This window comes from Diabrotica undecimpunctata, unplaced genomic scaffold (assembly GCF_040954645.1).
Source record: "Diabrotica undecimpunctata isolate CICGRU unplaced genomic scaffold, icDiaUnde3 ctg00000621.1, whole genome shotgun sequence".
In the NCBI taxonomy this organism is placed as follows: Eukaryota; Metazoa; Arthropoda; class Insecta; order Coleoptera; family Chrysomelidae; genus Diabrotica; species Diabrotica undecimpunctata.
Window position 1 is genome coordinate 81,215 of NW_027311921.1, and position 22,992 is coordinate 104,206.

General features: G+C 32.4%; 1 protein-coding gene across 1 annotated transcript in view; it reads right to left on the reverse strand.

The window, feature by feature from the left end:
- Positions 1–22,992, reverse strand: part of LOC140431284 (soluble guanylate cyclase 89Da-like) — a gene marked incomplete at its 3' end in the record, with an annotated part of 106,111 nt that overhangs the window by 77,942 nt on the left and 5,177 nt on the right. Inside the window, exons 2-4 of the mRNA XM_072519218.1 lie at positions 4,989–5,188; positions 2,513–2,706; positions 896–1,035 (exon numbers count right to left, since the gene is read on the reverse strand). Coding sequence (XP_072375319.1) covers positions 896–1,035; positions 2,513–2,706; positions 4,989–5,188 — 534 coding nt within the window. The remainder of the gene's footprint in view (positions 1–895; positions 1,036–2,512; positions 2,707–4,988; positions 5,189–22,992) is intronic.

Below are 22,992 nucleotides of genomic sequence, written 5' to 3' on the forward strand. Positions count from 1 at the left end.
ATCATAGAGATATGCGCGACGGTAATTCACATGCGTAGAGGGACAAAGCATTAAGTCCATATGGTGTTTTATCCCTCTAAGTAAAAATGGGCTTGGTGTTCTTTTAAAGGTCACTTTCTTTATCAGCAAATGGCTTAGGACCTAGTACTCTATTCCTTTAAATAAAGTTATAAAAGTTAATTATTAATCTGTAAAAGTGTCAAAATTGAAAAAATGGACATAGTGTTGTATCCCTCCGAGGTACAGATATAAAAACCTGTGGTTTGACAATTTTAAGTAAATATGGTGTTAAATTGTTTGGAACTGTAATAAAAATCTTCTCAGAATTGTTTTTAGATGTATTTAGACACCCAAGAACAAAACACCACTTATTTGGCTTCATTGTCAGTGATTAAATACTTAAAGAACTGGTCACACTTCGTAAATACGTATACAAAACAAAATCCACAAGGAAAATAATTCCTGTAGCTGGCTGTATACCACGTATAACAAAAAGAGGTTAGTCTTTGTATGTGGGTATATTTTATTTTATAAAAACCCTTAAAATGGCAACATTAAAAGCACGAACGTTTTCGGAACAACTGTTCAGGCTAATCAGGTTAAAATACAGGTTACCATGCCTGAGCCACCAAAATATTTGGGTAAAAACCCTTTAAAATGTAATGTGTTACCAAAGATTGTACATGATGTTGATAATATTATATGATGTTTAATATTTTAATTAGATTTTACTTCAGGTAACATACACCCATGCTTAAGTGAGTTCCAGTGTCCGGAGAGTAAACCTCTTCAAACGGACTTCAGCTGGCAACTCAGTATAAAAGATAAACACTGATTTCCGGCAGCGCCTTGAACTCATATATATTATGTAATTACTATATAATTATTTACTTACATACTGGGAATTGTCGAAGTCCAAACGAAACGTAACGATCGTCAAATTCCTTCCATCTGATGTTACCTTATTCACAGTGTCAATTACCCGAGTTTCTAGGCTTAAATTGAAAAAATCAGTAGCTATTTGATATAGCTGACCTGTAATTATAAAAAAACAAATTTTATTTTATAAGTGCAAGATTAAGTTCTCGGCGGAAACATAACACCATAAGCTATTAAAATAGTTACTAGAATGCAGCTCAGAAATTGCTGCAAAATACGCTTACACGGCCGTTATGGAAGGGCATCAATTGACGAAAAACTTTCTGCACGCGTGAAATTTTTTTAAGGTATTAAAACACATGGAAGTCGCTTGGGACCAAATCTGGTGAATATGGTGGATGTTCCACAATTCAAACTTTAATTCATGGATTTTGGCCATTGCCAAAATGCTCATATGACACGATGCATTGTCCTTATAAAAAAGGATTTTATTCTTCTGCAACCAGATGTTTTTTCACGATTTTTTCATTCAGCTAGTGTTAAAGGTTACAATAATATTTAGAGTTTATTGTTTTACCAGTGTGTAAGTAATCAACAAACAAAATTCCTTTCGTATCATAAAAAAACCAAACGGTGTGCCAACATAACAAAAAATATTAGGCTAGTAGCAACAGCAAAACTTATCGAACAAATGAACAGCCCATTATATATATATATATATATATATATATATATATATATATATATATATATATTATAGCGTAAGTTAAGTTTTGGATTAGATATTACAACTACATAAAGCGCTAAAATCGGCAACATTGGCTCGTACGAAGTAATTGTAATTCTCCGATCCCCTCCGACACCTTAGACTTAAAATCCTAGACACAAAACGAGAAAACGAAAACTATTTAGTAACACATAACAACGCATGGGATATGCATCTATGTCTGTCGATTTTTGTTTTGCTTACGTTTACTTGGTTCATTTCTTATAACATAAACTCGATAAAAATACACTAACCATTATAAAGCTGTGTATTTGTATCGGTTTTTAATAATAAGAACAATTTTTTGTTATTGAAATAAAAATAAAAGCTCATTTCTTTAATAAAATAAAACAAAAAATATACTCTTATTGAAAATAAAAAATAATTTATAATAAAATAAGATAACAATTGTGTATGCCCTACAGAAATGATTTAAATAGTTTATAGTTTATAATAATTAAGTGTTGTGAATGTAAAGTAATTTTTTAATTTTAAATATAGAAATAAGTTTTATTGTGAACAAAGATGACAGACTGTGATAAATTTTATCAACATTATATAACATCATTGATGATACAACCTCATTAAGTTTATAAGTAGTGAATTTTTTAATTAATTATACCAACGTTAACAAACTATTCATCACATTTGTAGCTCCCTGATGAACGACATAACCAATGTCCGAAAGCTTGGATTAAAAATTTACAAGAGTACACGTTTCATTTTTTATTGCTGCAAACCCAATATTTAACGTTTACTTATATATATATATATATATATATATATATATATATATATATATATATATACATTAAACTTAATTGTGGTTGTCTAACGATATTCTTGTTTTGAACAATGTCTTTTTACCTCGTATATATTGCGTAAATCCCTTTCTAGTGCTACGGTATACCAAAATACAGCCTTCGTTATCAACATCAGTCAAATACATTGAGGAGCTCTTCATTTTCGGATACGACACCCTAAACTGAGCATGGATGTTATCCATGCTGCTTAAAAAGTCTGTAAAATATCTTCCGGTTGCCTTTATGGTAACGTCATCTCTAAAACGAGAAGATTGTAAACACAAGTATAGCAAAAGCAAAATAATCGTCGTTTTACGTCATACGGGTAAACTGTTTACATCCCGTAAAATTACACTATTGGCCAAAATTTTGGAAACTTTGCAGAAATTATCGTTTTTCCAGTACCACTCGTCTCATGATCGTGATTTATATAGTTTATCAGTAAAATTACATTTTTCTTTTATTGTTTTATATTTCTGCTTAATATTTTATGTATTTCTTACTCTATATATAATAACATAATTATTTAATAAAATATGGAAACAGATTCAAGCGAAACGTCGAAAATTCGAGATTTGTCAAAGACGTGGTGGTGGCGCCTCAAAATCAGGTGTAATGAAAGTTTGTAAACGGTATCATAACACTGAAACGACAAAATCAGCAAATAGAACAGGCAGAAAACCGAAAGTTAGTCAATGCGATGAGCATAGAATATGCCGACTTTCTGTAGAAGATCGTCGCAGATCGGCAAAAGAAATTAATGCTATTGGCAAATCAACTGGCTTACAAATATCGGACCGCACTATCAGAAGAAAGTTGTGTGAAAATTAATTGCAAGCACGAAATCCAAGAAAGAAGCCGTTCCTGAACAAAAAACAGAGGCAAAAACGCATTGATTGGGCTTTGGCACACAGAGTGTGGACAAAAAAACAGTAAGGTAATTTGGATTGATGAAACCAGAATCTCGATCATTGGGAGTGACGGAGTGAAGTTTGTTCGCCGCCGACGTGACCGGGGGAAGACCTTTTGCCCCACTGTACCACGGGCACTATAAAACATGCTTTGAGTGTCATGGTATTTGCTTGTATGACCACTAATGGAGTTGGACGTTTAGCAGTAATAAAGGGCAATCATAGTGTAAAAAAAATATCAGGAAAAGATACTGCAAGCCAAACTGCTGTCGACTATCAGAGATTTGAATAGGATGCCCAACAATGCATTTTCCAGCAGGATGGGGTGCCTTGTCATACGGCTAAGACTTCCATGGAATGATTAAGAAACCATGACTTTACTGTCCTGCCTTGGCCTGAAAATAGCCCGATCTAAATCCAATAGAAAATTTATGGTCAAGGCTGAAAGTGTTAGTATCAGGCGAAACCCAAGTAACAAGAGAGAACTGATAGAAGCCATTATTCAAAAATGGTTCAGAGTTATTACTCCAGAAGATTTGGCTCGTCTCGTGAACTCCATGTCTCGCAGAATCGAGTCTACCCTAAAAAACAAAGGTTATCCCACAAAATAATAATTTTCTTGATAATAATCATTGTACCATTTTTTTAAATATATCTACTAACAGCTAACGTCTTTTGATTTATTTATTTTTTAATTTTTAGAGTGTTTTTCCTCTTAAAATATATGTTAAATGTTAAGTAGAAGCATAAAACGATGCAATAAAATTATAGATAAGTTATGTGAAAAAGAGGAATGCTGATAACAAAACTAAAATTTTTATAAAATTTCCAGAAGTTTGGCCGCTTATAAATCATAATGAGATATAGTACTGATCTAAAATGGCAATGAGTGACATCGACCTTTTAAAAAATTACTTAGAGAATAAAGATAACAGTACAAAATACAAGAATTTTCATTGAGCGACTTAAGAAAAAAGCCAATATTGAAGTCAGTAAGCTTGGCGCGCACCTGAACTGATTCAGAATGTATTAGCAGACCTTCATGGATTGTTAAAACTCTTTAATATCCTCCTCAAGCTTCTTTCTTGTAATATTTTAATGTTCTTCTTCTTCTTCTTATGGCGCTACAACCCTTTGTGAGTCTTGGCCTGCTTACCAATGTTCTTCCATTCTGCCCTATCGGATACTTTCCTTCGCCACTGCCTGATGTTCATGGTTTTAAGATCCCTCTCTACGTCGTCTATCCATCTTTTACGGGACCTTCCTCTTGTTCTGTTTCCTTGGGGCTTCCATCTCTGAACTACTTTTACATCTCGATTATCTGGCATTGTTTCTAGGTGACCAAGCCAGTTTAGTCTTTATGACTTTAGAAATCTAACAATATCTGCGCTCTGCATTAGTTCATCCAGCTCGTGGTTCATTTTAATTCTCCAAGAACCATCGCTGCATTGCATTGGTCCAAATATCTTCCTTAGTATTTTACTATTAATAAATATTTTAATGTTATTTTCAATATTTATTGGGAAGTCACCACAATTTGGGTTTAAAATAGGTTTCAATTTGAAATATTATGACATATAACGACAATTATTTTGCACTTGAAAAAATATGTTGAAGCTAAACTATTACCCGTAATTGCTAAAAAATCGTACAAAACATCGTCCAAAAAACATCATAGTGTCATCTACAGAGAGTGAAGTGACTTTTGCTAAAGCCGTCGCCAAGGAAGACATAATATTGTCTGGATAGGTTTGATGTGTATTAAATACAGTGAATTTATAGTCTGTTTCTATTAATAACTTCTGCCAAACATCTTCACCGTATTCTAGCTAAAATTATAAAACAAGATTCAAAATTTATACGTTTTTACCAAACATAAAATATGACCACAACATATGACAATTTTAATTTTAATTTCTGGACCATTAATTTCGTCAAATCTTCATTATTCTCCTTAAATTCCTTATATTCTGTTAACCTTTTATATATATATATATATATATATATATATATATATATATATATATATATATATATATATATATATATATATATATATATATATATAAGCGGGGATCCTACAGCTTCTGCCGCTTCCCGCATTTCGATCGCCATCTTTTTCTATCTCTCCAGGTGTCTTCATCAATGGCTCTATCTTTCATGGTTTCCATAACACCTTGTATCCAAGACTTGGCTGGTCTTCCTCGTTTCCTTCTATTACTTGGATTGTATTCCATAGCTCTTTTTGGCCATCTGTTGTCGTCCATCCTCTGTACGTGTCCATACCATATTAACTGTCTAGTTTCTATTCTTTCAGAAGTTGTATGTACTCTATCTGTTTTTCTTCTAATTTCAGCATTAGGTATACGTTCTACTCTTGATATACGGCAAGCTCTTCTTAGGTAGTCCATTTCAACCGTGTCAACTTTTTTCTTTCCTTTTACTGTCATTTGCCAACATTCTGCTCCATATGTAAGAATGGGCTCTACAATTACTGTTAACCTTTTTCTAACCAAAATATCTTGGTTAGAAAGGAGCGGGGAATCGCCTCTGGACAGGTTTGTAGTACTTTTATTTTCGATTTGCATTACTTATTCGATTGTTAGGTACGTTTAAAAGCCGGTCTTTAATCATTGTCTACTAAAATTATAATAGTTGCAAAAATATTTACATAAACGACATTCACATATTTACAAAACTTTATCATTTATAAATAGAGTACAAAAAGAACAGAGGCAAAACTATTTTAGAAAATTATTTTCAAAGTTAAGGTGTGTCTAAAAGCTGATTTGATACCGTTATCAACTAAATTTAAAAATATTTATATAAATTACGTATATATAGAAAGTTTATCATTTATAAATACAATTCAAAAAAAACTTACATTTAAAAAAAATTACATGGACAAGTCAGTTTCACTATCACTATCTTTATCTAGATCTATAATAATTGTTTCTTTGAGCCACCTATCTGTATTTTTTCAGCTTTCATTGGTTATTTTCTCCATTTCTAATTCAATTAGACGAACCACAGATGAATTTAGGGTAAGCGAAACATTACTTCTCCTTACTGATTCTTTTAGCTCATGCCATATGTGTTCAATAGGATTGAACATACAATAGTAAGGAGGAAGTCTTAATACTGTATGACCCATTTCTTCCGCCAAACTGTCACAATAATATTGTTTTCTGATGGAAAATGATTTTAAAATTTCAAGTAATTGTTTTCTAGAATAATTATCTTTATAATATATATCATTTTCCAGCATATATTCCTGGATGCCAGGAAGTTCAGTTTGGTGCCATTAGAACATGGAACTTTATTCGGTCTACGACTGTGGTAGCTGGCATGGTCCATCAAAATTACACTGTTTGGTGCTATATTTGGCAATAACTTCGTTGAAAACCAGTTTTCAAATAATTCTGACGTGGTGTCATCATGATATTCGACACGGGAATCCTTAATGTTTTTGCATGACAAGGCTAAAACATTAGGTATAAAGCCATTTTTTTCCTGTATGGATTATTGTAGGTAATACGTTTTCCTTTATTTGATGAAGCTTTTGTTGTACAGCGACAAGAATTGTCAAAAATTTACAGATGACAGTAGAATGTGGTCAAAGTGTGGAGTAACTAATGGTTTTACATTTTGAGTTTTTTTAATTAAAACATAGATTTGTGGTCAGTTTATTTAAAATTTGCACTAGTAAGCATTGACATTAATACATAATATTGTTACTTTTGATTTTTTTTAATCTTAATCATAAAACAAGATGATTAATCTTAGATTGGAATTTTTTGATGGGTAAATCTAAAGATCTTTGTGTTGAGAAAATCTCGTCCATTACTGCTCTATTAGACAATATAGCACTTAGTCAGAGAAAGATAGCACGAGAATGTGGTGTATCCCAGTCATCAGTGGGAAGATTAAGACAAAACCCTCAAAGAGAAGCGACTTGTGACGTCAGTTCGGAAGGGCGGGTGTGGCAAAAAACCTTCAGTTACCACCACCACTATGTATCGGTGGTCACCGTACGCCAAAATTTGTATGACATGGGCTTCAAATATCTCAGGCCTGTTAAAAAGCCAAAACTAACACCACAAATGCTCAGAAAACGCTTAGCTTGGTCTATTGATCATTGGCGTAAGGTCAATTATTACAAATCATTTTATTTTCGCACTTTATAATTGTTATTCACATTCACAGGTTTGCTTCAGCGATGAAGTAACATTTCAAATTATGGATGACAAAGCCTAGTTTGTCCGAAGTCGTCCAGGGGAAAAATATGAAAATGGATGTGTAATTAATACAATTAAATATCCCACGGTCTAAAGAAGTTAGCCAAGAAAATAATTGCCAACAGGTACAGTTAATAGAAAGAATCATTTTCCAATGGAATCACACCGAAAATTTAAAAGAAATCACAGGAAAATATACACTGCTGAAAGCCAACGGTAGCTTAATAAAATATTAATGTTATAGTAAAATGTTGTAATAATTTACGTTGTTTTTTTTAATAAATCTGCAAAAAGGATACTATTATCATTTGTTATGTTTCTTATTTATAGCTATTCTCCGTTCATAAATCGTTGAGAGCACGAAATGTGCCTCAAACTCATAAAACGGTCGTAAACCATAGGCGTTCCTGAGGTGTTTATTCATTAAATAATAATATAATATTTTTTAATACTCTTATATATATATATATATATATATATATATATATATATATAACATTAATAATATTTTAATACTAATATATTTAGCAAAAAAACAATTAAAACTTTCACGGCTAATGTTATGTAATTATATTATATTAATAAAAATAAGAATTTAACCATTAACAATTTTGTAAATAAGAATACCTTATCTCTTTGGATATTTCAATACTAATCTTCGCGTTTAATCACTTTACTAGAAAACCTGGAATACATATCCGAAGGTACTATTCGTTGCAAGATAATTAGGATGGAATTCACCAGATTTTTAATAATATAATGGGTATGCTTTGGCCACGTGCCTCGTTTGTTCAGTTTATATTCGAAACTTAACTTAAAAGGGTGAAATTATTACGAACGAAAACAATTTTTTTGTTTAGTACGTTTTTGATCGCATGTAATTTACGGCTCGTCGGTGTGTCCGCGTCTACGGCAGTAATTAGCGTCTCGAATATTTCTTTTGCGAATTATATGCAGTGCGTGAGTGATTTTTTATTCCATATACCTACGAACATATACGTACCTTTCGCTCGTGCTCGTTTTGTTGGATTGTTTGTGATGGCTTCATCATCAACATCATCAAGTTTTACACCGGTACTGTTGCGTACAGTCATTAAGTCTGTCTATTCACCAAGAGAGAAGACTATTGTCCTGAATGTTCACGATGCTCTGGTTTCTCAGAATCCCACAAACACTGTTCGCAACATAGTCGAAAGTTGTGCCAACATGACTGGCGTAGGAGAGTCAACTTTATATAGGTTCCTATCAGAAAGAAAAAAACACGGTATAGCTAACCCAAACACAAACGAACACTTAAAGAGAGGGAAAAAGCCTATTGAAATTGATGAATTTGTCAAAAATGGTATTCGAAGGAAAATTCATGGATTTTTTTTCAAAAAAGAAATACCAAACCTAAACAAAATTTTACAAGAAGTTGGAGACGACCCGGATTTGCCTCATATCGGACGAACTAAATTGTGGCAAGTTTTAAAAGAATTAAATTTCCGGTGGGAGAAATCAGACCGAAAATCACTTTTGATTGACCGGGAGGAGATAATATGTTGGAGAAGAAATTATCTAAGATCCATACGAAAATTCCGGGCTGAAGGAAGGCCCATCTTCTACCAGGATGAAACGTGGGTAAACTCAGGTCATACTCTAAAAGAAATTTGGTTAGATAAAAATATATTAAGCTCCAGGCAAGCCTTTATGGAAGGTTGGTCTACTGGTATCTCCCCACCTTCTGGTAAAGGCAGTAGATTAATAATTTCTCACATTGGCAGTGAAAAAGGATTTGTTAAGCATGGTTTGTTGGAATTTCAGTCCAAAAGCACAAAAGACTATCACGAGGAGATGACAGCTGATGTTTTCGAAGAGTATTTTGAGCAGATGATTGAACACATACCACCAAATTCAATTATAGTATTAGATAATGCACCTTATCATTCACGACTAGTAGAAAGACTTCCAACGACTGCGTGGAAGAAACAGGATATTCTTGACTGGCTGCGGAATAAGTATCTGCCTTACGAAGATGGAATGGTAAAAGCAGAACTTCTAAAAATTGTCCGGCAACACAAATCTAAGTTCAAGGAATACGTAGTTGACAAAATGGCGGAAAGGCGAAGCATTACAGTCCTTAGACTTCCACCCTACCACTGCGAAATAAATCCAATTGAACTCATTTGGGCACAAATGAAAAGTTATGTGGCTAGAAAAAATACGTTATATAAAATACAAGCTGTACGTGAATTGTTATACGAGTCTTTACAACATATTGCAGAACAAAACTGGAAAGATGCAGTAAGGCATGTAATAGAAGAAGAATAAAAAATGTGGGATCTTGATAACATAATTGATGCGACCGTAGAGACACAACCGCTAATTATTAACCCTCAAGATGACTCGGATTCCGAAGTTGATCCTATTTATTTTGAATTTGAATAGTTTTCTAATCGTAATTATATAAGGTAAGTAATAATAGTTGTAATCGTAAGGTATTAAAGGGGAAAGGCGCAAAATGTCGCCTGTCAAAATGTTCAATGTGTTTTAAATGTATCCATTTTTTTTTTCAAATCCTGAGAAAACTAAACAGCATTTTTGAAAAATTTAAAGGCAGAATGAAATATTTTTTAGAATAAATAAAAAGTTTCTTTTGCATGCAATATTTTCAATTAAAAATTATACTATATTTTCTCGTTTATTTTCATCCCTGTTACATAACATATTAAAATAAACATTGTAGAAGTTTTCAGGGACTTTCTGCCCTGAGTAATAATGAAATCTTTCATTCTGCGTTTAAATTTTTCAAAAATATTTATTAGTTTTCTCCGGATTCGAAAATAATGGATACATTTAAAACACATTGGAAATTTTGCCAGGCGACATTTGGCGCCTTTTTCCTTAATTGAATAAATGTATCTTTTACAAATAGCAAGAAACTTTTTATTTTTGAATAAAATAAATAAGTTTTATTAAAAAATACAATTTACATAAGTACAATTTAAAAAATATATTTATTTAGTTCAAATAAATGTTTCAATCATATACTCTACGACACTGGTCGTTCATCTCTAACCATTCAAAATACTCCCGTAATAGGATTATAAGGTATTGTATTCCTTCAGATATGTGGGTTAGTCGAAAACGTCTTAAACCGTCAGTTTTAGTATTGTTCTGAAGTTATTTTCTTGTGGCATTTTAAATTAATTACTATTTAAATGGGAATAAAATTAATAAAAAATAAAATAAAAATCAAAGAAGCGGCTCTAATTATGCTAAATGAGACCAATTGTGTCGCGAATTCCTCGGCAGAATGTAGTAGGATCTGGTTACCCATATTGAAAGAGGAAGTTATTAAAAGGAAAATACCAGTATTGGTAAGTCAGTAACATATAGAGAATACATCATTTATGTTTTTTAAATAACAAACATATAAAATCGGAATTTGGTGTTTATTGAAGGTAAACTAAATGCACGATCAAATACTTACTATGTCGGGATAGTATTATGAGGTTTTTTCCTGGTTTTTCCCTCATAATTTACTATGGAATCACTAACAGGAGAATTTTACTGTCATCATGGCATGTATTTGTCTTTTTAAAGACGAATTACATGTTATGATTTTTTCAGACGGATATTCTCAAGTTAAAGTTGATTTAATGTAATCGAATGAACTATCTTATCAGTAAAGTCGTCCCAGGAACGCAACTCAACAATATTGGCAATATCATTTTAAAGTCATCTACTTTAAAATGTATAATGTATGTCTGAATTGTCAATATAGGTGAGTCAGATAAAATTAAATTATTAGAAGAATTTTTCACTAAGTAACAAAAAACAAAATTTGTTTAATTTACTAATGTTTGTATTTTGAGAACGATTTCCGAAGTGGAAATTGAAACGTCAATAAACGTATTTTAACCTTTAATTGTTTTGGCTTATTCTCATTTAAATCGTCAGTTTTAGGTTGGTTTTTACTATTATATCGTATTACCTATCCTCTCTGTATTTCAGTTTTCTAATTAGGGTTAAACTTGTAGTGAGCTATCAACAAATTGTGAACCGACTGTAACAGTTATAATTATAATTGATTATAAAACACAGAAAACTAGAATTTGCTAAGGAAGTTTAATAAATTGAGCAGGGACTGATATAAATATATATATATATATATATATATATATATATATATATATATATATATATATATATATATATATATATATATATATATATATATATATTAATATATATATATATATATTAATATATATATATATATATATATATATATATATTAATATATATATATATATATATATATATATATATATGTAATGTATATAAATAAATTTTTTCACTTCTATATAATCCAGCGTAATTGAGGCCAAATTTAGATAAACGCAGGAGAAATTCAAATGAAAAAAAGCAACGCCAAAAAGGTTTCAGAAGCTGAACGCACAGAAAATTTTCATTAGTTAATCACGTAAAAGGATTCTTGAATGAGAGCACTAATGAAAATTGTATTATTTTCAAAAGTCCGTTAATTAAATCGAATGTACTTCCAGACAATGAACCAATTTTCGATAGCGGAATTAGGGCATGATAATTTTAAGTCTAATGAACTTAGAATGGAGTTTGTAGGCTTTTGTTAAGCTAAGACTTTGTGTTATATTAGTGATTAAACTTGAGCAAATTTGCAAATTCTTTTTCATATCTTAAGGGTAAACAATTTTTATAATGGGTCGATTTTTGCAATTTGTTACCACAAATACCAGTTTTATTAGTATGTAATTACAGTAAATAGTAATAAACAAACATTTGTGTACAGATTGGTGATATTTTCTTCATTGCTGCATGCAACGTGTTCCAAGCAACAAGCAAGTATTGCAATATTTATAAACAATTGTCTAATATTTTGATATCAACCTACTATTAATAACGCCATTAATTATGCCAAGAGCTCTAGGCTTTTGGCAAACCAATATAGGCAACCCATTTTACAATAGGAGTTTGTTATTTACGGACATTCCAAGAGAAATATAAACATTAATCTTGATCGCTCCATTGCTTTTGACTACAAAAGCAGTAAAATTATAAATAATACATCTACAGTCAATACCACAGCAATGCCTACATCCAGTAACACCGAATCTTCAACACCTACATTTTACGTTGCTGCTATGAAATCTAGATCCAAGCCTAAAAAGGAGCAAGCAATTATTTTTCACCAAAAAAAAAATTTCTGGTGATATTGTTGGACCTAAAAATATAATATTTGCACCTAGAATTTCGAACAACCGGATCTGCATATACTTAAGCAAAGTTAAACTTGATGAGCTTATTGCCCACAATCCCATTATTAAAGTAAACAATCTAGACCTACCCATTATAAGATTAGTTAATCCAGCAAAACGTATCATAATTTCGAATGTCTGTCCCCCATTCCACGTGCCACGTGATGCGGAACGAAGAAAAATATCGAATTCTTCAACTCGTTATGCAGGGTAAAGTATTTGGCAGAAGAGGACCGGGATGCCGTCGTATCTCGTGGTTGAAAAATCTCCGACAATGGTTTGGGATGACCTCAGCGGAGCTGTTTCGCAGAGCAGTCAACAAAACCATGATAGCCTTGATTATCGCCAACATCCGGACCGGATAGGGCACTGAAGAAGAAGAAGAAGAAGAAGTCCCCCATTTATCACGATCTCGTAGAAAATGCTTTAAACGACCTTAATTTAAAACTGGTTTCTCCCGTCTCTTTCTTAAAAGCTTGAATTCAAGAAGATGAATATAGCCACATCCTCTCATTTCAAAGACAAGTATAGATAATTCTACCTACTGAAAATTATGAGCTTCAGATCTCACTAGTCATTGAATTCGATTCCACACCATACCGAATATTTTTATCTCCTGATATAATGAAATGCTTTATTCATAAGCAAACTGGCCATACAGCTGCAAGTTGTACAAATTGTCAAAACACTCATGTTCTTTAATCTGCCGGTGAATAATCATCGGTAACAAAAACCTCGTCAGCTACTACTTTAGAACAATTATCTGGTGAACCTATACAAGGACAAAAAGAGTACTTTCTAACCCACTCAGCACACTGGACTCCCATTCTACTGACCGACTAATATCTAATCCTTATCTTGAAAACTCGTCATTGATGTCTCCTCCCTAAGAGTTAATAGAAAAAAAAGACAAAACACACGTAGAAGAAGTCAAAAACGGATCCCACAGATAAATCCAAAATATCAGATGCATCAAAGCAAATAATCAAAGATCTTTATACCAACAACCCCCAAAGCTTTTCTACCTCACAATAGAAGCCCATCAAATTACTTCTGACATTAATTCACTTTTATCTGACACGTATGCAATTTATCTACATCTAACCACCAGATCACTAAAAAATAAATTCACAAGAATATTAAAGAAGCACAAAAAGGAATTACCTTCAGAATTAGACGACATAGAAAGCCTAGTATTACAAGCATCTCTTGATATTTCTGACGATGATGACCTAACGGAACATTCACAACATTCTGAAAAATCCAAACACTAATAACTTTCACTTTTTTTCAATGGAATTTTGACTTTTTTGTCGCTTAGAAAGAATCCAACAACTTTTCAGCGACACCAATCCAATTATAATATGTCTACAACAAACCAATTTCAAACAAAATTATAATATTGATTCTAGAGGTTTTAAAGAATATCATCACGTAAGAACAGAATGCCTCAGAGCAAGTGGAGGAACCTCAATTTTTGTCGAAAAATACGTCTATTCAACACATTTGTCTTTAGTTACAAATCTAGAAGCAATCGCATTAACAATATGGTGCCCTAAAAGAATAACTATTTGCAGTATATATTTCCCGCCGAGTTACAATTCTACTGAAGATGAACTAGTAGACTTAACTTTTTAACTTCCAACACCATTTGTAATTGTCGGAGACTTTAATGCCCAGAATATTACATGGGGTCCACAAACCACGTACGGCAGAGGAAACATTACCGACACTTGTTTTCTTTTGTTTATTTATAAAATAAATATGTAGGAACGTGGCTGACCGAAGATGGAGATCAAACAAAAGAAATCTGATCTAGAATAGAAATGGCAAGAAACACGTTCATAAAATTGAAGAACTTACTTTGCAACCGTAACCTTAATCTAGAGATCCGCACAAGAATGCTACGTTGTTACGTTTTTTCTACTTTACTATACGGCATGGAAGCGTGGACAATAAAACAGTCTGAAATCAAAAAATTAAACTCCTTTGAGATGTTTTGCTACAGGAGAATCAACAGAATATCGTGGAGTGAAAAAGTAACTAATATAGAGGTGTTACAAAGAATGAAGAAAGAATGTGAAGTCATAAAAACTGTTAAAATTAGAAAGATTCAATATCTGGGTCATATAATGAGGGGCGAGAAGTACCTATTACTTAGGGTAAGATACAAGGGAAGAGAAGCCCAGGACGACGCAAAATATCCTGGCTAAGAAATTTGAGAGAGTGGTTCGGTTGCAGCTCATTAGAATTATTCAGAAGCGCGACCAATAAAATTAAAATAGCGATGATGATTTCCAACCTCCGATAGGAGAAGGAACCCAAAGAAGAAGTTTTCTTAATAATGGTTCCAATACTCATTTCAATATATCAACAGAAAGTTTCTCAGCGATTGACTAGTGATTCGAGTCACATCTCTGAGACAAGTCTCAGAGATGTGACAATCTCACTCAGACAAGTCTATGTGATTCCAAAATATATCCTTCTCTAACATGGAATGTTTTAGATGGTCTATGATAGTAACCATTTTCCCATACTCATAATAAATAATAAAAAAAATCACCAGGAACAGTAATAAAGTGAAAGATTTTTAATGCTGACTGGGCAAGTTTCAGAACTGAATTAGACCGGCAAATGGAACAAATTTTCTTCTCTGGAAACATAGATAATGATGTAGGTAGATAATTTTAATGAATGTATTATATCCGCTACTTACATTTACGTAGGAAAAAGTATAATAACTGTAAAAGAATACAAAACTGCTCTTCATAAGTACCGCCGAAGCAATAGTGACGAAAACTTGATTTGTTTTAAAAAACTTGGAGCCAAGGCGAGGTATATCTTAAAACAAAGTAAGAAACACTTATGGAAAATCTACATTTCCACCTTAACTCATAATACTGCCCCTTCTCAAGTTTGGAAAAAAATTATTCAAATGCGGGGAAAAAATACGCACACAAGAATTCCAGCTCTTTTACATAAAAGTAATTTAGTAACGGATGATCAACAAATCGTCAATGTAATCGACGAAAATTTCTATCAACGATTTAAAAACAAGAATGTACTCAAAAAAACAAATCCTTCTGTACAATATCTTTCCCGATCTCTTAAATTTGACTCTCCTGTCTTAAACACTCCATTTAAACTACACGAACTCTTAAATATTCTTCCAACTTTAAATTTAAAAATAGTTTATATATCCTTGTGTGTGTGGATCCATTTAGTTCAAATTATAGATGCCTGTGTAGTGTGTATGTTAGAAAGTAGTCATTGATGGTAAAAAAAGTGGTTCTAAAAACTATTCGTTTCACTAAAAAATCGCAAAATAAACGAATCACATTGTCGAAACGACAACGATAAATTCCATTCCTATTTTCGATTTAAAGTTAAACTATTAAGGGTGACCACACACTAGATAATGAAAGAAGTTAAAATAATTTAATTAGGTACTTAGTAGAGGAAACGTGAGATAATTAGTGAATTAAACAATTAGGTTAGGGTTTTAAAAGAAATATTATTTCGAAATAGTTCTAAAGTTTATAAATAAAAAGTTTATATGGGATAATGCCACAGAATTGTTTCGACTTCCACTCCCAAAATCGTCTTCAAAATGGTTTTTAAACAACTAAAATTAAATTAGGCAGGTTATTACACCTGTTCTTGTATATTGTTAGCAGCTTAACAAAAAAATTTGATATGCTATGAGTTTTACAGCTTTCTAAACAGGAAATTTCATAAATCACGATTTTAACCCTTTCAGGCTTAGTGGCTCCACGGTGGAACCACCTTTAAACAAATTTTTTCCTACTGCCCAAGTAATCGTACGCTGCGACCACCAGACGGAATGCGATGTAGACGTCGTGTCTTTCACTTTCCACGCGATAACAAAATTCCAGGAACAGTTGTGCACATTGTACATAATACATTTGGCTCGCTCACAAGTGAATGTTAGTGAGGTTATTTGTTGTTGTAAATAAACATTTTTCTACTTATAAAAGGTATTGATTCTTTATGAACTACGTAGATAACTAAGTGAATTTTGATATTTTGATTGGTGGTTCCATTAGGTGCCACTAGGCCGATCAGTAACTAATAGGTATGTTTTGTTACAGAATTCCAAAATGAAAAGACGTCTTTTTTGAAAAGCAGATATCCCATCGGAGGGATTTGATGTATCCGATATTGATGAGAACGAGGATGAAGATTTCGACATGACTTTGGAATCAGCTGTTTTAGATGAACAAAACAATATTTCATACAATGAAGATGTTGCGCATGACAGTGACTGTGGTGAAGACGATGTATCAGTTGCTATTCTTGATGGGTTAAAATGGACCACCGACCCAAATAATGCCGCTCAACTCCTTTCTCAGAAAACGTTGGACCAAATGTTCCTGATACTATAGAGACTCCTCTTGATTTCTTCCTTTATTTGTTTAGTGAGAACCTGTTAAATACACTGGTTTCCCAAACTAATTTATATGTAGTCCAAGAAAATAAAAAAAACAATACTCCCACAAAACTTGAAGAAATAAAGTGTTTTTTGGGAATAAACCTTTTGATGGGTGTGAAAAAGTTGCCCAGTTATAGAGATTTTTGATCTACAAATTTTGTTATCAGGGATCAGTTTATTTCTTCATGTATGTTGCGTGACAGATTTGGATGGTTGCTTACTCATCTTCATATACATGACAACTCATTACAACCTAAGAAAGCTAATGGCAACTACGATAAACCTACAAAGTGCGGCCATTGCTAGAGGAACTTTCAACCACTTATAAAAGCTCATTTTATCCCAGCAGGCAACAATCAATAGACGGAATCGATGATAAGGTTCAAGGGACGAAGTAGTTTACGCCAATATATGCCGATGAAGCCCATAAAAAGAGGATATAAGGTATGGGTACGTGCTGGTCAGTCAGGATATGTTTTACAATTCCAAATATACACCGAAAAAGTAAACGATGTAAGGGAATAACAGCTCGGGGCACGAGTAATAAAAGATCTTACAAGATTTTTAGTTGGAAAAAATTATGAAGTTTATTTCGATAACTATTTCAATTCTGTTGCATTACAACGCGACTTGGTAAAAGGCAATATCTACGCATGTGGAACAACTCGAAAAGATAGAAAAGGTTTTCCAACTAAACTTAAAACAAATAAAAAAATGAAAAGGGGTGACTCAAACTGGAGAATGAGTGAAGACGGCGTGGTAGCTTTGCAATGGATGGATCAAAAACCCATTCATTTTCTAAGCAATTTTCACAAATCTGAAGAAAACGTCACTGTGAAGAGGAAAGAAAAGGATGGGACATCATTGGAAATTAACTGCAAACAATTAGTACAAGATTACCCCAAATATATGGGCTATGTAGATAAGTCTGATATGTTAGTATGTTGCTACGAATTGGATAGAAAATCCAAAAAGTGGTGGCATAGAATTATTTTCCATTTTGTTGACCTAACATTACTAAACTCATATATAATTTTCAAACAGTCAACAACTGGTAAGAGTATGTCTTTAAAAGAATTTAAAATTGCTATGGCCAGAGGTTTGATTGGAGCAGACCCCCAAATGCCTAAATTTGGAAGAAGAAGCGTGGACAAACCAAGCACCAGTTACAGGTTCAAAAAATAAGTTCCTCTAGAAATAAGAACTGACAAAGTAGCCCATATGCCTCAGCATGGAGCCAAAGTACATTGTACACACTGCAGTACCAAGGCAACTCCCCGTCGTACAAGATGGCACAGTACTACATCAAGTCAAGTAAGTTTATGTCTATCTGAAAAAAAAAATAGTTTTATTCCATTTCACACCTAATAAGTTTTTCGTTTGTGGCCTAGTGGTTCCACATGGAACCACCTTTTTTGTACTAATTATAAAAATATAATATAAAAATCCTTTGATTTGTCCATTTTTTGTCCTAATATATCCTAAAAAAAATTATTTATCATTAAATATAAACAAAAAAAAGTCGGCCCATAAAGGGTTAAAGCTGTAAACGTGTTACATCAAGTAACTAATATTATTCTGGAGCTATTTTCTTGTGGCATCTTAAAACAATTACTATTTTAATGAAAATAATTCACAATTGAAATTTAAAATAAATTTATTGACGTTCTAATTTCCACTTCGGAAGTCGTTCTCAAAATACAAACATTAGTGTAATTTCACTGACCTTTCGTTTCTTTTCATTTATTCAGTTATTGATATAGAACAATTTTTGTATCACACAAATTGATGCATATTGCAAAATTGTTAGATTAAATGATTTGCTACCGATTACCTCCAACGTCTCCCAGCGGGGTCGTCGATTTTTTATCCTAATCAACCACCGTTAGCATCAAAAATCGTCAAAAACGCTCGAGCTCCAAATAGATCCCCTTGAATATATCTTAATCAAACTCAGCATTTTTCACTTGCTTTATCTCTTCCCTTTTTCACCTTTTTTGATTTAAAATTAATGAATAAAGTTTATCATCCGTATAAAATGAAAAATCCATAAATATATAACCGTTGGAAATGTTAGTAGAGTTACACTTGTTAGTTGAATAAAAGTTTGAGTCGAACTTTTAGGTCAAAGCGATTTTTTACTCGAACAAACAATTAAAACTTGGAGAAATGTCCTTTTGGAAAGTTAGCCAGAGATATTAGGAAAGTTTGCCACTCAATAATTAGGGTCTAACTCGATAAATATATTTCCTGTGAGAATAGTAAAGACGTCTTACTATAATTTATCTATACATCGATTGAAAAGTTTTTCATCAATCGATTTTGATATTTAAATCTTGGAACTAATACGTCCCAATATGTATTTCCATCGTACTTAATGTTTATAAATGTATTTAAAATTCTATGAGACTGGGCAATTTCATAGGCCCAGAAGTGTGTAATGTATGTTGTCTATTTGTCCTTTAGCTTTCCACGTGTTTTCCTGTAGGAAACTATTTACGCACAGGTTGTAAGTATAATGAAATATCGCATTTTATTGCTGTTTTTGATATTGAAAATTATTTAACATTCAACTAAAATAAATTGTTAAATAATATTGTGGTAAATAATATTTTAAATCTATAGTATTTTTAATAAAAACTTGTTAGTTTAATGTGATTATTTATCAAGTAAATATTGGTAAGTCGATATCACTTAAATACTTTCGACAAATAAAATTACGCCAGTCGTTTCTGGCCATATTTAATATTTTGGCATCCAAAATATTAAAATCAAATTATGGCATCATCATCAAAAACAGCTCAACCTAGCTTCGCTGCACTAACCAAAATCACACAGAAAAAATCTATAACAGAAACATCATGTCTCAGTAGAACTCAAGCCATTGTTATGAACGCTATCCCAGACGTAGTGCTATTTGATTACATAAAGGCAATCGGCAAAATTGTTACCCCTAAAGAAATACCCTTTGCTTCACGTATTTATAACCAGCGTATATGCATCTATCTTTCTTCTATAACAGTAGTAGATAATCTTCTAAAAAATAATCCGACTATTTCTGTTAGAAATAGTGTAACACTGAAATAACACTTTCTAACGTGTGTCTTTCGATCCCGAATGCACTCATAGAGCAAGCACTTAAAAATGAACTTGGATTACAACTTGCTTCCCCTATCTCGCTTATCCGTTGTAGTTCACTGGAAGACGAATATGCTCACATCTTCAGTTTTCGACGCTTTATCTTTGTGATACCAGATAAAGAATACTTTGAGTTAAATACTTCAATTGTAATCTCATATAAAAATACAAATTATAGGATCTTTATTACTTCGGACAAACTTGAATGCTTTTTATGTTAGCAATCTGGACACACTGCAGACTCCTGCTCTCTCTCCCCTCTCCATATCCAACTTCTAGCTAAATCCCAATTGATCTTCCTTCTAGTATATCTCCTCTTTCATCCTCCGCAAAAGAAGAAATCTATTCAAATAACCCACCTACTGACATAACAATCCCAAATGAACAGTCTCTAACACCAGTATCTGTCTCTTCTAACACTGGCATAACAAGAACTCATTCCACTGACACAAGTATTGAATCATCTTCATTACTGGTTACCGCTAGCCCCCTAAACTTAAACTCTAATAACACACCAAACACAACAACCTTTGCATCTCCTAAATCAGCTCCTAAAAAGAAAACAAAAACTGATGACAAAGAAAATACTGTAACAAGCGAAGAAAACACTCCGCCCAAGTCGTCCACTAAAGTTCATATTTTTCCCTTAGAAAAAATATCAGTTGATTCAAATAAAATTAATACTGCCTATTTTGAACCTTCTGATTTACTTACAGTAGCTGGACCTTCTCATTCTGGAGCATCAATATTAATAACACTTAAAGTCATTAGGCCTCATCTAAAAGCAGCTCCAAAAAATACCATCAAAAGAAAGAAGAGGAAATCACTAGTACTTACAGACACTCCTATAAAAGATAAAATAGAAGAATAGTATACTGCCGGTAGAAGTTGTAATTCTATACACGCGTTCGCCGTTAAAAATTTATATGGGAGTCAATCTGCACAATCATTACATATGTAATTCTATAGGTAAGGGAGAGCAGAAAGAGAAACAGAGTTTGGTATATAGGTATATGGTGCATCGTTTGCTGTATATAAACACTTGAGCTGTAATAGGAGTATAGTAAATGAAGTATTGAATCAATATTTTTATGAAAAGTAATGGGAATAAAATACCATTACTATTAATGTGAAGCTACATTGTGCAGCTATGGAGTCTTGTACAAAGAATTGAGAAATCAAGTACAAAAAGCAAATAGACTGACAGGATGAATTAATAACACTATATGGCGAAACAGACACATTAACACTGAGGTGAAGTCAAGAATTTATGAAGTCAGTGTAAGACCAATATCGACATATGCCTCAGAAACAAGACCCGACACAGCCACAACACAAAGGCTACTGGAAACGACAGAGATGAGAGTGAGAGTACTGAAAAGAGTTACACGAAATACGCTGAGAGATCGAAAGAGAAACGAAGACATTAGAAGAAAATGTACCGTACAGTGTATAAGCGAAAAATTAAAATGGAATAACCCCATAAGCAGAATGGGGGAGACCCGTGTCGTCAAAATAGCAAGAGGTAAGTCACCAGAAGTATTGGACGGCCGGGAAAAAGACGGATTGGCAACCTTCCATAGATGTATTAATTCGCCACTGAACAAGCAGAATTGCTTATAAAGAATAAGAATAAGAAGAAGAAATTTAATAGGGTTCGACGTTGGACCAAGCTATGTATCAAGTATCAAGTTTATAGGATTTTTCCTTTATAGTTATGGCACATAAAGGCAGAAGAACAGACAGACAATAACTATTCAGTCCCTAATAATAAATATTAAAAGGGTCAAAAATTTTAGTATATAGTTTGTTCTCATAAATTGTGGAGATAATTACAACATATTCAAAATATATTCTAGCGAAAATGAATGAATTTATTCAATATGCTAACGTTCCAAAAAAAAAAACGAAATAATCCAAACAACTCTTTTCTGAACCTTAAAAATTGAATTACTAAATTTTTTGGGTAACTGAACTAAACCTCAGTTTTATTAATAGCGTCTTGGCGCCATTTTGTAAGATACTTTTAAATGGGACCATGGAGAAATGACAATATTATTTGAAAGCACTTGTATAAATCATTAGGTCTCTGGATTTTTTTTATTGTTTGTGGCACCGTTTCAAAATCCCCACTAAATTGTGAAAATCTTATTAAATTAACTCTCGGTGAAAGAATAACTCTTTCTTTACACGTGTATAACGTCACTAGTATCATATATAAGCCATAAAATGTTAATTCAAAATTAAAATCGACCTTTTTTGAGATTTATCTCCATACATATAAACATATACATAAAAGAAATTTAAAATAACAATCATTATATTTGTCCCTTTCATCTCTACGCCCATGACTACTATATGTACTAAATATTCAATGATAAATAAAATAGTTTGGAAAATTAAATAATGTATAAAACTATCGAAAAAATATTAAAAAAGATATTATGATTTTTCCATTCTTTGATTTTTAAAACCAAAGTGATAAAAATCAGAACATAATTAAAAAAATATATTCCCTCATTGGG